At 42.6% G+C, this 17,939-nt stretch overlaps 1 protein-coding gene across 1 annotated transcript in view; it reads right to left on the bottom strand.

Annotated features, from left to right (window-relative positions):
* Positions 1 to 17,939, bottom strand: part of LOC134518457 (von Willebrand factor D and EGF domain-containing protein-like) — a 187,161-nt gene that overhangs the window by 77,018 nt on the left and 92,204 nt on the right. The window contains exons 12-15 of the mRNA XM_063341290.1: positions 9,851 to 9,987; positions 8,294 to 8,455; positions 3,692 to 3,796; positions 921 to 1,035 (exon numbers count right to left, since the gene is read on the bottom strand). Of these exons, the coding sequence (XP_063197360.1) occupies positions 921 to 1,035; positions 3,692 to 3,796; positions 8,294 to 8,455; positions 9,851 to 9,987 (519 nt within the window). The remainder of the gene's footprint in view (positions 1 to 920; positions 1,036 to 3,691; positions 3,797 to 8,293; positions 8,456 to 9,850; positions 9,988 to 17,939) is intronic.

Genomic DNA, 17,939 nt, shown 5'->3' with positions numbered 1-17,939 from the left:
TCATGCTGACCTAGTCACCCTAAAAGAATATAAAACTGCAAACAAACAAAGCAAACTGGCTTTGCTTTGTCACTCGCATACCTCTCTGTAATTTGCTTGTGTTTACAGAACTTAAAAGCGCAGAGAAACTCTTTTTAGAACCAACACATGAATCTACTTAAAAGTGGTAATATAGTCTTTCTATTGACCAGATGCACATGGGCGCTGTGAGGATAATGCTGCTAGAAACATGTATTATCTGTAAAGCATGTGGCAAGTAACGGTTTTTGTTTACAATGGGGATGTAGCCATGAAAAAAGCTACAATTAAATCCTTAGCATTCAGGAGATGCTTCAAAAGGCAGCCTTCTCCGTGACCCCTGCTATCATGGGCTGCAGACGAGCCTTTAGGTTCTGGGGCAGTGAAGGTAATGAGCGGCTGATCCCTATCACTTACACTCCCTGCCAAGCCAAGGTCTTTTGTGTGGCATTTCATAGGATTTGGCTCAGGGAAAGAAAACAATTCTTCCAGATACCAAAAATATACAGTAGTCTTTTAAAAGCAGTGTTTTCCCAAAATTGTTCCCTTAAAGATTCATACCTGCGAGAGGATGACAGATGTATTTTTGGGCACTGCATGGGGCACTGGCGTATCAACTGTTTAATTTTCAGGTGTTATTTTGGTTTTATTAATTTGAGATTTGTCAGGTTTCAGCCAGAAGAAGATACGTGCCTGGACGCATAGTGCACGCGGTGGGGTACTGTCTGCTTCTGGTCAGCCTGCACTTCTGGTGCACCCAATTATTCTCATTGCCAACAGTCCACATGCACTTTTGTGCAGGATAGATTCATGTTAGCCAAATGAAGGAACCAGGTATTTCATAGACCGAGTCATAAACTCCCAGCTAAGTGCTTCTAAATCTTAGAAAAAAACTGTCTTACTTTCATTAATAGACCAGGTGAACTTAGAAATGTCAGGTTCACAGAGAAGGCAAGGACTGGTAGGGCTTGACTCTCCTTCACCATAGCAAAGTCCATCTATATTACAAGTATTTTCCTGCCAAAAAAGGAAATAAAAATGGGTGGTAGGTTGTGGTAAGGAAAAAAAGAAATAAGAAAGATAAGAAATGAGCAGTTAACAGTTCCTGGAGGTAAGCAGAAACTCACTTGTCTCTTGAAACAATAAAATAGTAGCATTTTAAATGCTGGTACTTTCTCCCAACCAGGAGAAAACAAGATATGTAAGTTTTCAACTGTGATATCCTTGTCGCTGCGAATGTTTTAGCTTAGTCAACATGTGATGTTACTTGCTATAGATGAGTGCGTTTTTCATTTCCACGCTTATGTAGTGGATGTGATCATTATTCCCAGCTGTGACTGCTAATATGATGATTATTAAGTAACGCTCAAAAGTGAGCTCCGTGAGATTAACAAAAACTGAGACTGGATAAAAGCTCCATTTGAAATTTTGGAATCCTCTTCTGGTAACTTAATTATTTCTGGAGGTGCTTCATAAAAAAAAAAAAAAAAAAAAGAAAAGAAAAAGCAATGATGTAAAAGCAGAATAGAGAACTGCATTAGATTTTAGGCTTCCGTGAGAAAGTTGTAAACAACAGCTAAACACATTGACGGTGCCTGGGTTGGGCAGAAGGTCCCAGCAGGACTTTGTGCGGTGCACTGTGGGCACAGCAGCCTTTAAAGCTGACCTGGTCCTCTCCTAGTTAGGGTGGCCACCAGGGCCAGGGAGGCCTTGTGGCTTCTGGGTGGGCCGAAGACACTTGGGTTGTCTGAGGAGCAAAGGCAGGGATGCAATTAATGGATGTAATTGAACATCCACACCACGAGAAGGTCCTGTGGCAGACTTATGCCTTTTGCTTGTAGCCTCTGTTGGGGCACACCTGCAGATGGGACTTTATTTGACTCCCAGGAACACGTGGGGCTCTGTTGGGAACAGAGGGGATGTCACTGCTATAGCGGGACGGCAGGAGGGAGAAGCTGCCAGGGCCCAAATACATTTTTCCTCTTCCCTCCTCTGAACGCACATTGCTTTTCTGAGACCGGTGTGTGCCCTATGACTGGCCTTGTGGTTTCTATCTACTGCTTTATTGGTTTCTCAAACTTCTTTTGCAAAGTATATTAGTCGATATTTTAAATAATACCACTTTAAGAATAATGGGTAAGGTAGAGAAACAAAAAGGACTCTTGTAATTGCCCCAGCATGATAGAACATGACAGACCTCCAGCATTAAAATCTGGACGTTAATTAGATTTTATTACATTGTTGTTTTCAAAGGCTTGATGTTCTGATGGAAAAGACGCTTTTTCTGATGTGATAGTGTGGTACAGAATGTGAAATGGCCTGATATAAAATGTCCCCTAATTGAAACACCTTTTCTGGAAGCAATTTAGGTATTACAAAGTAATGTTATAAGAGGGGTAATTAGAATGTGGGCTGATGCAATTGGAGGCCTAGTTCAAATAGTCCCTTGAAGCATTTTGGGATAGAAATTATTATAATCCCTAGAGAACACCAGCATATTGAGAAAACATATATATTTAAAAAATGTAAGAATAAGGAAAGCCTTTGATAAAAAAACCACCCTAGCTTTAATTGAAATGATTCTGACACAATTATTTTAATCTGAAATTTAAGTGGTTTTGCCCTGCTTGGGCCTATAAAGTAATTTCTATTCACTGATTTATTTGAAAAAATTTGAACTTTCATTTTATTTTGGTAACTGGTACATTCCTGCAATCAGTGCAAGTTTGAAACCTGCATTTTCCCATTAGAGTTAATGAGAACAGTGAGGCAAATGAGTTAAGATACACCTGATTAATCTTCATTTTATAAAAATGTAGGCTGGTGGTCTCCTATTCATTCCTACTTGCCTCCGGGTAGGAAAGCAGGATCAGCGCAGTCAAATATCCCCAAACCCTCCAAAAGTCTCTTTACAGCCCTGCTGAAAAACAGAGAAGTTGTCTAACACGACCCTGCAGAAAATAAGAGCGGGGAAGCTCTTTTTTAAGGGATGGGGGACATTACACTAATAAGTCCACAGGACGACAGGGAGCTGTAGTGCTCTCCAGGCAGTTTCTGGCATGTTGGCAGTTTAAAACGCAGCACTGGGCTTTTGATTACGGGTTTGAAACTGTCAAAGTACTATATGTTTGTGCTCAGCGGCGTTTAATGTAAGCTAGAATGTTTTGTGTTCTCTCAAGGGTGTTTTCACGTGACAAAAACTGTATAACGTGCGTATCAGTATACCTCTTGCTAAGGCAGAAAAAGGGTATAGAAATGATATAGCTTACAGTTACAGTGCCCTCGCCAAACAGGGTAGGAGAGGTGTAATCGCGACACTTCAAAAGTGAAGTTAAACTGCCTTTCAGGGGAGACTCCTCAGTCTTACTTACTTCCATTAACAGCTGCAAAGTACAAATATTGTCAACCGTCGTCTGTCTGAAAGTGTCTGTCTGTGAAAGGTCCATCATAAAGCACGCTCTATCAGGTATTCATTCCCCATGTAAATATGGGAAAAAAAAAAAAATCACAGAAAGGAGCTTGTGAAAGAGAGAAAAGTGTTAGCTCTGCAGCCGACCTATGAAATAGATTTTCCTCTTCTAAAGCAGTTATTGCACACAGTACATCAAAGCGAGGGAGAGGGCTGAGGAAGGGATGAACGATCCATATTAAACCTTTATGCTCTTTAAATTACCTTTAATTTACAAAGTCCGGTTGGGTGGAATTGGCAGGCCTGGCACACTGCGTCGTACAGGGTCAGCACTCTGGAATTACTGTACTGGAAGCCATCGTTAGTGATCTAAATGATACAAAAATCATCCTTATAAGTAATAATGTTCCATATGGAGACTGTCTGCTCATTTTGGAGCGTATACCGTTGCCCCCTTGAACTGGATGTTTGCCAGCAAGATAAATTAAACCACTTTTGAGTGGCTCTACTGCAAGCTAACAAATTGCTTAATGCTCCAAACTGGAAACTGTTCATTAATAACCAAAAAATCTTTTGGCTCAGCTGGCATTCAACTTTTCTGATTGCTGTTAGGATCTTTTTTCTGAGAGTTTTTTCAATACCCTCATGGAAACTACGGAGGTACTCAAGTACTGCAAGGGTGCCTTTCAAGGAGTTGTGAAATGAAATTAAGATTTTTGGCTGAAATTCAGGACCACTTCCTTACTGATGGCAAATCAGTAAGTAAACTCCCTGGGGTAAAAAAAATAAAAAAGGAGAATGCGTATTATTGAGGTGATTTTAAATTAACCTTAAAAAAAAACTGCTAGAGTGGATAATACCGGACAGCAACAGCTCCGGTTCCACAGGAAGGTGCATTAGAAGAAGAGTCACCTCCTGTCCCATGGTTTCCTGTACTTGTAGGTAATTTAGAAAGCCTGAAGTTAGCATGGCATTTTTCATATATGGATGTTTACACAATAAGAAAAGGTTAAGTGAGTTTATATTTTATTTTTTCTACAGTAAAAATGAAGATACCAGAGTAGCGTAGAAAGGGTTAGCTTTTGAGGAAGTGTTCTAACACCTCTTGAGACACGTGAATGTTAAGGAACACCCCAAAATACTGCCGAAAACCACGCTGTAAACACTGATGAACACCATCAAGAAAGCAAAGCCCTTTCTGTTGGGTATTTTTTAGATTTTGGCTTCTCACAGTCAAACTAATGCCGCTGTTTAGCAGATCTAACAAGGCCTTTGCTTTGGATCGGACAGGTCCCCCTTCCGTCCTCTTGCAATAACACCAGCCCCCAAGCCCTCCTCCACCTCTCCTGTGCCCCCAAAGCTGAAACATCTGCAGTCCCTTTACAAAGGACTGTTACCAGGTCAAGAGTATAAAGTTTTTTGATCAATTAATAAACGGAAAGAATGTATATAAAATCGAACAAAGATAACTGGAAGTGCACAGAGTAAAAATTACTAAGTTTCATCAAAACCATCAGTTATTAGTTCACTAAGAATGACTTGAAAGCTCATGGCACATAATGCAGCAGACGCTCCCACAGTATCACATCTTCTCAGCTCAAAATGCACTGCAAGCTAAGAGCGTTGCTGCCGCAGAAACCAGCACAAGGAGGTAAACAGGCAGTGTTCATGGACACTCACGATTTGAAATTGTGGAAGAGAAACAAATTCTTTGGACTAACTTAAATTGGTCCAAAAATTCAGTCAAATTCATTGGTCCAGTAAAATTCATTGGTATAGCTTTAAGGAAAAACATACTTTTTTCCTGGGCATCATACTCTGTTGAAATATTAGACTATTGTGTGTTACACTAAAGGTAAAAAAACTCTTTTAAAAGACGCAAAGAACTTTATGCTGCAGTTTGAGAGGAGAAAACAATAAAACAGGCAACCCCCCTCAAGACCTGCACTTCACTGAAAGACAGCGCTTCTTGGCGGCAAGGCTTCCATTAAGAGTATGTTATGCCTAATGCAATTTAAATTTCATTTCATTCTTTTACCAGAGCGTCCAATGTTGCCTTAATACCAGTGAACTAATAATGGGTGAAGAAATGGGTAGACGGGGAAAAATATAAAAAGCTATAAAATTGCACTAATTATTCCGTCTGAAGTGAGCATTGTGAGTGAAATGTAACTCTTCCCAATTTGTTTTTTTTTTTTAAATCTGTATTTTTTTTTCTGCGTTCTATTATAAACATCCATTTTGGTGTGGGTTTTTTTGTTCGGTTTTTTTTTTTTTTTTAGAACTGGTTTATTTTACAGCTATTTTAATTGCTTTTCCATTAGTCACCTTAGTGATGTGGAACAAATACTTCAATGAGACCTAAGCTGAGCAAATTCAGTTGGCCCTTAAAAGCCAAAGACGTGCTTAGAGTTGTGCCTTGATTGCTTGAACATGTGCATCCTCTGGAAAGAAAGAGCCACTTCTTCTGGATAAGCAGTCAGGACAATCAGGAAGTCTGGGACTTCTGCCTGAAGTGTTTCCTTCATCATCAAACAATCTTGGCTGTTTGTATCACTCATAATCTACATACAGTTTGACTCGTGTGAGTGTTTATAAATGAAAGCCGCAAAAACTTGCTGAATTGAAGTTCAGTTTCTGCCTCACTGACTTTTTAACAAATATTTTTCCTGCTCGTGATAAATACAGGCAACGATAACAAACTGAGGGTAAATGAGAGACCTGCTTGCTTTCACCTCTTCACCCAGGCATCTGTGTGGACAGCCCAAGTCATCTGCTGCCCAAGTAAGAGTTTGTATTTTGATATCTAAACTAATTATACCAAACGCTCTGGTGTAGCCCCATGTACTTTCTTATCTGCGTTCGGCAGCACGTCATGGAAAGAATGAGCAAAATCTGAAACATGAATACAAAGGCAGATAAAATGAAAGAGCACTGAGAAGAGTTTCCCCCAACATAGGTAGTGAAAAGACCTATTGTGAAACTGCTGATTCCCCTGAAATTTGAATTGGGAAGGGGAACAGATTCTGAAAATATTGAACAATGGTATTTCCAGAAAGGATTGTTTTGATTTTTGGTTCTGAAAAATCTTTTACCGGCATTTGAAAAAGTATCTATCAACCCAGGAGATCAATGTTGCAGTAAATTTCACGAGAAATTTTCTGGAGCACAAATTTTTGAACATCTGTGGAATTCATTTCAAATCATTTTTTATCTTGAAAAGCTCCGTCGTTTTGCTCTCTTCGTCACCGTGTAAGGCCAGCTGCCTTTGAAACCGAGCGCTGAGCTCTGCCTTCCCAATTCCTTCAGCAAAAAGATCCACAGGAGCACAAGGGTTCGCATACGGACTGAGACGATTTGATTGTGCATTCGCTGCATAGCCATACGCCTGTTTTTTCTGCAGGGTTTGAAGGTGAGGGAAAGGGCAGAAGGCTTTCAGGTGCAGAGGTTTTCCTGAACTTGAGCGCAAGAAAAAAGATATTCTATATGTGTTTTGAGGGGGAAAAAACCGAGAAAAATTGTACAGACCTCCTCAGGGCTGAAAGGCAGTGCTTGAAAGCAAACTGCATCGTAATACACCTGAGCTGCGAGGAAGCCACCCAAGTTATGCTGGAGAAACAGCCCTGTGCACGTGCAAAAATGTTAGCTGTCCTCTTGGGCCAGGAAACTCAAGGGTTTCTCCCTCTCAGGTCCTTGAGGTGTCATTTCAACTCACTTTTGGCAGAGTTCAGCATCTCCTTAGAGAAATTTTGGAACCCTAAGCACAGGAACTGCCTTCCTGGTTCAGCCTCAGTGTCTGCCTGCTGAGAGCTCCTTCTCCAGAAGGAAGGTGCAAGGTCCACACCAGCAGCCAACAGTCAGGCTCTGCTCCCACAGAGATCTTACACTAATCTCTTAAAACACGAATCCCTATCTATTTAAAATAAATGACTGGATGGAAAACATGCGCCACCAAACACCTTTCTGTTTCTCCTAAGCCACGTCCCCAGTCTGATCTGGGGTACGGACAGCTGTGGGTGCAGGACAGGCAGTAACACCACAGTGAAGCGAGTGTTTTATGCATTTAATTTCTACATACTGCAATTTTCAAAGCACATCTGCAGTCTTCCTGCAATGACAATATATTTTTCTCAGCTATGGAGCCTTTAAACGATCTCAATCTTAAAAACACCCCAACAAATATGCAGAAAACAACCATCCAGGCTGAGAGCAAGACCAGGGGTAGAAGATGCAGGGTCAGTAAGGCACTGATTTTCTGGAAATATTTAGAAAGTAGGTATCACTTTGTGAACAAAAGGGGCTAAAACCACAGCAGAGAATGTGGTACAAGCAGGTATCACACATGCTTCTTCCTCCAGTCGTTCAAGACCAAGACCGAGACCATGACCATGACCATGACCATGACCATGACCATGACCATGACCACGACCACGACATCCCTGCTCATGCCGTGCTAGCCCTCACCTGCTGCCCAGCAGCCAGCCAGTGCTCTGCTGCAAGCACCGGTCTTGCAACCAGAGAGTCAAAGCTGTCTTCTACTTGCTGCCTAATCAGGAGTATGAGCTGGGGTTTCCAGAAATGAAATACTAATGATTAGCAATTGATTAGTCCAACTGCATCAATCTCAGGTGATTACCTGGAGAAGTGATTGTAATTTGCACTTTTGGATTGCCTACAAAGACACCTGTTTTAACTCATATTGTTTTGGTTGGTGGTTTGGGTTTTTTTTCCCCTACATGACATTAACGTATTTCTACGGGCATTTTCATTTCTGAAGGGAAGCAAGTTGTGCTTTGTATTTTAATTTACCCTGACAACTGATTTTCTCCTTCTAAATCATTTCTTAGAAACATAAGAAATTCCTACTTTCACTTGCCATCTTGCGAACGGCTCATCACCGGCCACAAAGCGCACAGCCTCTGTCTCTGTAAGGTTCAGGAGAGGAATCTGGCAGTCAACAGCCTCAGAGCTGAGAAAATCTGCTTTCGTGATTTCTTGTTCTCTTGATATCCATTCGCCATTGAGACGCTACAGTAAAACAGAAGGGGAGTGCAGAAACTGAAGGTTCATATAAAGAAATTCCAGTTGACAACATATGCTTGTATTTATAACTAATAATATAAGGCATTTCCAGGTGGTTTATTTAAAAGAAATGATGATACTATACCCACAGTAAAGAGCAAGCCATGCTCGTCTCTGCATGCAGGTGGTCTATTATTTAGGAAGTGCTGTGGTCTGCGCTTGGGATGAGCAGCTGGGATGAGACAGGGTAACGTGGTGGAGCAAGTTTGTGTTTGCTCCTGGGGCTCAGCAGCCAGCTCCTTGCTCCTCGAAGGCAATATCTGCTACTTATCTCCATCAGCTGCACAAGACATCACCGCTTGTCCAGAGCCTACCGAGCCCTAAGCAGGCGTCGCAGGCAAATCTCAGCTGTGCCTCATTAGCATGTGAGCACTGAATGGGAATCAGGTTTTTACGAGGTGGATTTATGAGATGAATCAAACCCTTCATATCTGAGTGTGCTGATACACCAAATAATTCAGTCCTAGCATCACCCATGTATAGTTGTTTACAATAAAATTACAGTTTTAGTGGAAGAATTGGTTTTAATAGTCATTAAAACTTCTGACTTGGTATTGAATTGTGACTAAGAAAATTCAAATAAGAGCCTCTGTAACTACGCTGAGGAATCTTTATATTAAACCACAAAATTTGGCATTCAAATGTGTTTAGGTGAACCATCAAGCGTACTAGACTCCAGATGTATAAAATGAGAAATAATATTGTGATTTCAGGCTTCACCAGACTACAGTGCAGCTGAACCAAACAAGAGTTAAACAAAACCCCACAGAGAAAATTAACAAGAACGCATAGCTGTGCGTTTCCGAGGAACTAGTTCTGGCAAGGGCTGAACCTCTTCAGCTCCCCTCGTTCATACCAAATGTATTGGCAATGGGGTTTGAAGGCATTGCACCCTGCTGTGGCAGTGAGAGATCATGGAATCATAGAATGGTTCGGGTTAGAAGGGACCTTAAAGATCATCCAGTTCCTGCCCCCCTGGCCTGGGCAGGGACACCTCCCACCAGACCAGGCTGCTCCAAGCCCCGTCCAGCCTGGCCTTGAACACCTCCAGGGATGGGGCAGCCACAGCTTCTCTGGGCAACCTGTTCCAGTGTCTCACCACCCTCAGAGTGAAAAATATCTTCTTAATATCTAATCTAAACCTCCCCTCTTCCAATTTGAAGCCATTACCCCTCATCCTACCGCTACATGCCCTTGTAAAAAGTCCCTCTCCGGCTTTCTTGTAGGCCCCTTTCAGATATGATGGCAGTTGGCACAGTTCAGGGTAAAATACCTTAATATAAACATCTCACAGTTTTACTGTGTCATCAGTACTTTATGAGCCTACGGGAACTTGCTTACAATTAACCTGGTGACCTCGCAGCGCAGGTTGGGCGACTCCTTGAAGCCGAGGCCAAACACCCGGATCCTGGTGCAGTCTGAGGCTCGGACATCGCAGAGACCCCCATTCTCCAAGCCCGTGATTTCCAAAGCTTGCTCTGAAAGGGTGAGACAGATACAAAGCTTTAGAGAGTAGCACTTACACGCTGCTCTGTTCTGCTTTATCAGAGATTTTGTTATTGTTCCTGGTTGGTTTTGGTTTAATTCTTTTCCTTGGGGTCTTCCTTGCTCCCCTGTGAATTTCTCTTGAAAAGAGGAGCAGCAGTTGTTGAAATGGGAAGCAGCAAACCTCCACTGGGTAATTGCTCTGCGCGCCCAGCACTGCAAGATGTATCAGCGAGCGTTATACGGCTCATGGAAGCAATTAATTGAAGCCACGGCTTCATGATAAAAGGTCTTCAGTAGTAATACTTCTGCTGACCCAGGTAACAGGATGGGAGCACAGCTGAGAGGACGGGGTGTCGTGCCATAGAGGATGACCGTGCCACCAGGCTCCTCATAATGTGAAACAGCAGTGCAAAAACCAGTCCTTTTTTTTTTGCAAAAAGCTATGGATGCAATAAAAGTAATGATCCTCAAAGGAATGCTTGCTTGTGGGGGTTAAGTCACTAATGGGTGGCGCTCAGCTCTGCACAGTGTCAGCACAAATGTCATGCACCAACTAAGTTTCACCTAAATCCTTTTTTGAGGCCTTAAGTAGGACTTAAGTGATGTACAGGCTGTGCTGCCCCACTTACAAGGTTGAATTTCACCCGTTACTGCTTTTAAAATGTTTTATGATTCTCAGGTAAAGGTTCAGTTGGGTTCTGTTGCACTTTAGATATTCACCATTTGAAACTGCTCATTGCTTTCACAGTGGGGTTATTTTTACAGAGTCAAAATGCAAGTCCATTGGATAGCAGAATTCATATCTTTACTTTAGGAAAACTATAATTGGGAAAATATTTGCACTGGCACTGGGATAGCACAATGCACATCCTATGTCAATAGCAGCAGTCAGTCGGGATCATGGGTTTGTATTTTTATTGATAATATTTGTAACTCTAATGGTCAGGAGAAGCCGTTATGATGGCAAATGATACAAAGCAGAAAATTCGCTGCTTGTTTCCTGAGCGACACTTAATAGCAGGGGCATGACCGGGAGCCCTGTGAGGCTCGTCGTGCACCGGCGCAGTGTGGCACAAGCTCTTTTCCCTGTTACATGGTGGGGAGAGGCTGCTTGGCTTTTCCTCTTCCCTGCCCCGTCACCACTGCTCTGACAAAGCAATATCGCCCATCAGTTTTCTCTGAGCTGTAGCTTATCTAAAACAGAAGCTCTGTGTCGCCTAATATTTTAAGGGTACATCCGTTCAGCTCCGATTCGAGGGGCAACACGCCCTGAGCTGCGTTGATAACTTTCCCCAGCGCCTCGCCGTTCCTTTAGGGCTCTGCCATTTAAGCTGTAACTAGGATGAATGCAGTTTAAACACTGCGATCCCATCAGATTGCAGCCCATAATAACATAGCTGCATGACTCTCGTTTTTCCAGAGAAAGGAAGGAAAGCAACATAAATGTGAAAAACAGTGAAAAGACTTTTTCTGTACTTCTGAAGTGCTTTTAGCTTTTTTCTTTTATATTTTTTTTTACTGCAGTAGTATTAGCAGCACTGTTGGACCCTTTGCAATATTTACAAGAGGAGAGATGGTTTACAGCTTATCAGCATTCATCCGTTAGTTGTGGATTCCTGTAATGTACAAAACTATTAGTCAGATGTAGTGAATGGTTTTGATAAATTGCCTTCTTCTGTGGTTAGTGCATAAAAATTAAAAAAAAAACAAACCCAACACCCGGCTTCATTATGTTTTCCATGATATTTTAATCATTAGTCCCCCTAGTACTGAGGTAGCTGGGATTGCATTAACATTTTCATTATCATTGCAGATTCTCAGGCTTCTGTGGGTGAAGTAAACTCTCGTAGCCTGGGAAGGAGGGAGGCAGAGGAGTGCTCTCCTGCAGCCCTTCCTCTCCCAGGAAGGCCCTCTCAGGTTGGTTGGTGGTCAATGAGCTCCGTGTTCTTCCCCGAGCCTTTCCTTCCATCTTCGTGAGCATCCTGACACGACCCCGACACCCCTGTGACAGGGCCAGGGTGAGATTATCCAGCCTCAATGCTTTTTGAAATGATTTACAGTATCAGCACGGCATTTTGCATTTGTTTCTCTCAAACCGTTCTGTACACGCTTTTGTAAAACTTTAAATTGATCTAAATCTGGGGGAAACACGTCGCCATTTATGCTTTGGATAGCTTCTCTCAAGATTTGCCATGTTGTGGGTTAATCCGGGTGAAAATGAGATTTCTTTTTCTGGTGAAAGGGACGCAAGTTTGGTGGAAGAAAAATGCACCTTGTGTTTTCTGTAGTTTGGTGAAGGTGGGGAAGAAGGAGGGGACTGAGCTGTTTTTCAAGCGGGTTTTTTTCTGTGACCTCAGCCGGCCGTGTCGAGCCATCGTCAGCTGGGAGTGCCCTAACGGGAGGCATCCACAGCACGCTTGTGTGGGAGACCAGATGTAATTTAATGCTCTGTTCCTTTATTTCTGGCCAGGTGAAGACGTGGTACTGAGGAGGTGGTGCAGTCCCCGTGCAGAGTTTTACCTTTCGCAGGGGGTGTTGGGAGGAGAGGCAGAGGAGGGAGAAAGTCAGATGGGAAATGAAAGTAAGTATAATGACTCATTTTTAAACAAATGGATACTAGAGTTCAGACCTTAGACCTCACTTTTGAAGTACGTCACTTCTGAAAGTGGCCATTAGTTTTACCTAACTGTTTTTTAAAATGACATATCCCATTTCATGGGCATAGGAATTTTAGGCATTTGTTTTTAGTGTGGTTTTCTGTCTGTCTTTCCCTCTGCCTTCTAGATTTGACAGATACTGACCGATTTCAGCCTAACGTGGAAGGTGAAATCTCCATGACATTAGCTTTGGAAAAAATCTCATGACAGTCAGTAGCCGGGTACTCAGCCGTACAGATGCTGCTCCCGCCGGGGTTCGGCTGTTGTTCATCCCTCCCCGTGTTGGCGGATGGGTAGTTAATAAACCTGTGCATGGCATACGCTCGTGGGCCAGAGAGGCGGAGACGTGAGAAGGAAATATTGGAGAGGCTGAAAAAACCTCAGCAAAAGAGCCGCGAGTAGTTCAGCGGAAGGCTGGGGGCAGGGGAGAAAGAGCGAAGGAGAGAGCGGGGAAATATCACAAAGGTGAGAGTCAGGGCAAAAGGGCAGGTATCCAGAGAAAGCGGAGGTCGTGGAGGCCTGGGATGGATGTCTGATGTCTGTGCGGGGGCAAGTTAGAGGCAGGAGAGAAGCCGGTGGTAAATCAGGCCGTGCGTGGAACAAGCTTGTGAAAAAGTATGATCTGTTTGAACATTAATAATTTATGTTTAGGAGCGTAGATGCCAAAATATAACAAAATCCAGGACAGAACATCCTCCTCCTTTTCTCTGCACTGGCTCTATAGGCCAAAAATGTACTTTGACTTTTACTGGTAGACTAAAACCTGAAGCTCAGGCGAGCAGCTGGGACTCAGGTGGGTGGCAGGGCGCAGCCACGTTATGGAGGAGGATTTAAGGAGCTGCGTGTTCACATCCGCTGGCTCAAACATGGGCTTCTCCATGCATTTCTAGTGCCTGGCCTGTACAAGCACCAAGCAAACACACCTGAGATGCATCTGTCCCCTGGCAGAGCATTGCACTGGGACACTGATGAGCAGCAGGAGACGTTGCGGAAAAACATGAAAAAGTCTCAGGTCTTAATAAAACTATCTTGGAATAAAAAGGAGAGAGGACTCTGGACTTGAAGGTTGCATCTAAAAGGCCTCCAGACCTCAGGCGATTAGGCAGAACAAAGGGATCTGTCCTGTTTGGTTTGCAGTGCTTGTGTTGTGCCTCCCCCGAGAGGTGGGGACCCTCCTGGTCCCTCCTGCTTTACCCCCAGTAGGAATTTGCAGGAAAGAATAGCAAGTTCAGAGCTGCTGGCAGCGCTGACAGCGCGGTTTCTTTCTGTAAGCATTTACATGTATTGCCAAACCTGGCAAGGAGCACAGGCTACATAACAGACTTAAAAAAAAAAAACCCTGCATAAATAGATGATTGGTTTTATAGGTATTTGTTGTAGTGAATTACGTAAATAATAAGCACGCACAGATGTAGTGGTAAAATGGAGACGGTTGACACAAAATCAAGAATCCTGCAAAACTACACTTACTGAAGTCTTACTGAGGCATAGGTATGGTTCATGATGGCTTGAAAAGCATCCTAGCACAAATAAACATTCTTCTGCAGGATTTGAAACCTACACATGCAGCATTGGGCTGGAGCAGCAGACCCGAAATTAAAACTGGCAAGAATTTTGTTCACATAAAGATAAGGAAATGGGCTGCCCTGCTTTTCTTGGTCAGGGTGATAAACAAGCAACCTAAGTCATGAGAAGCAAGTCAAGAACCAGATCATAAGTGCTGGGTATTGTCACGGCTTTGCTGAAGTGCAAAAGAAAATTGCCCATGTTGTCCGTTTTCCCTATCCTTCAAATCATGCGGCTGGTTGAGCAACCTGCTGTGCCAGAGCTTGCTGGCGTCGTGTGGACACCCAGCTATGGCAGCTCTGAGGGTTCTGGATCAGAGCAGACGGATGCTTAGTCATCTCACAGCCTGGACGGAGCAAGGCTGAACCTGCCTCCATTCAAATACATGCACAAATAGTGTATTTCTTTCTTTTGTATGCAGGGTTATTACAGCAATTATATACACAGTCATTGAATGCATTATTCTGGAACTCGTGCTATCCATAACCCAAAGCTCATTTGAAAATCCTCCCTAAGAAAAAGTGTTAGCAGCTATATGCCGTTCGCTGGGAGTTTTGTGCATCAGTGACCTCCCTGGCTTCTAAATGGAGACTGTGTTTGTCCCAAAACCAGTTCTCAAAGCACCAGAGTTTGTCATATTAGCAAAATATAGACCTATGATCTTTAGCTGATATGGAGTGAATCTGGTTTTCTGCTTTGAGGGTGTCTGGTATGTGAGATGGATTGCAGACGTGAGACCTGAGAGAGTATGGGAAAGGCACTTTGCAAGTACCCATTGCATGCGAGAAAAGGACTGGCTCAATTTCACGCTGAAAGCGTCCATGTGCTGCAACAATGTGGTAGATTATTTTTGCTTTAGAAAACTCACGATGACATTTTATGTTTATTTGATCCTTCTACTTTTTAAAAGGCTCACCAGCAATTTACTTTAGCAGTAGAAAGGAAGAGGAGTACGCTGTTAACTACGGAATATTGCCTCTTTTCTCGATGGCCTTGATAGGTGGTAAAATGCAAGATCTGGTTGCGCATTCGCGGTGCTTTCTGGCATACCAGAGCAGGTCTCGTGTGCAGTCCTTCAAAGGTGCTTCAGGACAGGACCCCTGGCAGCCCCTTGCGGCTCCCCAGGAATGGCTGCGGTGACACCACTCAAAGGGACTTGGCCATGAGTATGTGGAGTCCTGTGTCCAGTTCTGGGCTCCCCGGTTCAAGAGGGACAGGGAACTGCTGGAGAGGGTGCAGCAAAGGGCTACCAGGATGCTGAGGGCACTGGAACACCTCTCTTATGAAGAAAGGCTGAGGGATTTGGGTCTCTTCAGTCTGGAAAAAAGACGGCTGAGGGGGGATCTTATCAACGCCTATAAATACTTAAAGGGTGGGTGTCAGGAGGATGGGGCCAGGCTCTTTTCAGTGGTGCCCAGCGACAGGCAAGGAGTAACGGGCACAAACTTGAGTATAGGAAGTTCCACCTAAATGTGAGGAGGAACTTCTTTACTTTGAGGGTGGCAGAGCCCTGGCACAGGCTGCCCAGAGAGGTGGTGGAGTCTTCGTCTCTGGAGACATTCCAAACCCGCCTGGACGCGTTCCTGTGCCACCTGCTCTGGGTGACCCTGCTCTGGCAGGGGGTGGGACTAGATGATCTCCAGAGGTCCCTTCCAACCCCTGCCAGTCTGGGATTCTGTGATTCTATGATGAGGCTGCTCATGGGTGTCATCATGGTCCTTACGTCCACGCTAGTATCCAATTAGTTGTTTTTAGTAATTTTCCCATCTTTACAGTTACTAAATTTTAATAAGATCTGGTTATTACACTTGGGCTTTTATTCACAATTGGTTGAACATTCTGCACTGGTAGATTATGGGTTCTTTACACAACATAAAGCATGATGTGAAGGTATTACAGGTTTGCTCTGAATTTTTGGCTTTTGTCAGTTTAAAACAGACCTTTTAATGTTTTGCAGGTTTGAATCCTAGAGCTTATAAACTGTCATGAGTTTGTTATTTATCATGTGCGCGTGAGTATTTGGGAAAGGAGGTTGTTTGTTCAGGGTGCTTTGTTTTGTTTTGGATTTAAGATTTAGGGCTGAAATTACCTGTGGTGCCTGCAAACAGCCTGATGTAAAGAAGTTATAGGCATGCGTCTGGAGCGTCTGGCTTTGGTCAGTTTAAACCAGACATATAATTTTGTAAACTTTTCTAGCATTTAATTCTATATACTTCAGAAAATTGTTTTGTTTAGCTACATGTTTCACTGAACTGCTTTCACTGCTTTGCATTAAAGCAAATAAACTATTTGCCAGAAAAGACTAATCTCCCTGATCTGATTTGCAGGGAATAGCACGGATGAATGAGCATGCAACCTTCCATGTCCCTTATCATGAGGGTTTGATATCCTTTTAAAATTCGGTTTCTATTGACTTTGTAACTATCAAGCTAATAGCACTCTTCCCGCTCAGCCAGGTCTGTGCTTTGAATGGAAAGAACCCGGAGCTAAAACAGTAGATTAAGGCTGGTATTGATGTTTGCCTTTTCAGATGCGTGGTTATTGCACCTGCGCCATCAAAAAGTAAACTAAAATTGCTAGGAAAAAAAGAAAAGCTTCAAAACTAGCATGAAGCTTGTCAGTCCCTGAGAATTACCCACAAATATGTTTTATGTGAGTGGGAAAGACCTGTCTCCATCAATAGAAAGCGGAGTATACAGGTGTCGGTCAGGATACATCAATAGTAGGTTAGGTTCACAGGTTTGTTTTTTCCTTTTGATTCTTAACTATGTTTCTTCTGTAAATTTTCTATTTTTTCATACCATTTTTGTGGTTGGAGGTGTTCGTTCATTCTAAAAGCACAAAAGTGATATTTTCGAAAGCAGGTAAGTCCTACGTTCAAAAATTTATTTTGACAAGTAATCTCGAAGCCTTGGTATTTACTCACTATACCTACTCATTATGCCTTTTGTAATTATGACCAATAATGCCACCTTCGTTTTTAGTCTAAAAAGAACATATTGGTGTAAACTTTTACGGCTTAGATCTGTAGAAACTGTAGAATAATTTTATTCATATAAGATGCCATTATTGACAGGATTCATAGCTCACTCAGATGAGGACCACTGCTCTGTAGCTGTTGGGGAGAAAGAAAGTGCATTTTGTAAATAAACATTTTAAATATTTTTTTTCCAGTTTGCATTCAGTATTAAATCATAAATTGGTTTAACTAGGAAAAAGCTGAATTACTGAAGCCACTAATATCTTGAATCGCATAATATGTATTTTCATATTTATTCTTTACCTATTTTCCAATATTACCCAGTAAGTGAGGAAAAATTTGATATTAAGTGGAAGTAACAGGTCTCAAAAGAAAGATTTTCATTTCCAACTTACATAGAACCTCTTTTACAAAGTATTGATATTTTAGTGAAACTTCTTTAATGTCAGCTTGAAGGAAATGGGAATATATTCTTAATATCTTTAAGCCCTATGTAAAGAACGCAATCCCAGTGGAACGGAAGCAGCATATTGAAATGTGGTTTATGTCGCAACAGTATATAGAGATCTGCATGAAGTGCTCCCTGCTTTTCAGAAATTATTACTGAAGCAAAAGGTATTTGATAGAAAGAGTTGAGTTAGCGTCTAAACTATAATACAATAACACTGCCCCACTTACTGACCAGCAGTTGTCAAGTGAAGAAGTGCATAGTCGAGGGAACGCGGTGGGCATAGGGATA

The sequence above is a fragment of the Chroicocephalus ridibundus genome, chromosome 7 (assembly GCF_963924245.1).
Source record: "Chroicocephalus ridibundus chromosome 7, bChrRid1.1, whole genome shotgun sequence".
NCBI classification, from domain to species: domain Eukaryota; kingdom Metazoa; phylum Chordata; class Aves; order Charadriiformes; family Laridae; genus Chroicocephalus; species Chroicocephalus ridibundus.
Note: the sequence above shows the minus strand (reverse complement) of the source record. Positions and strands in the feature narration are given on the sequence as shown.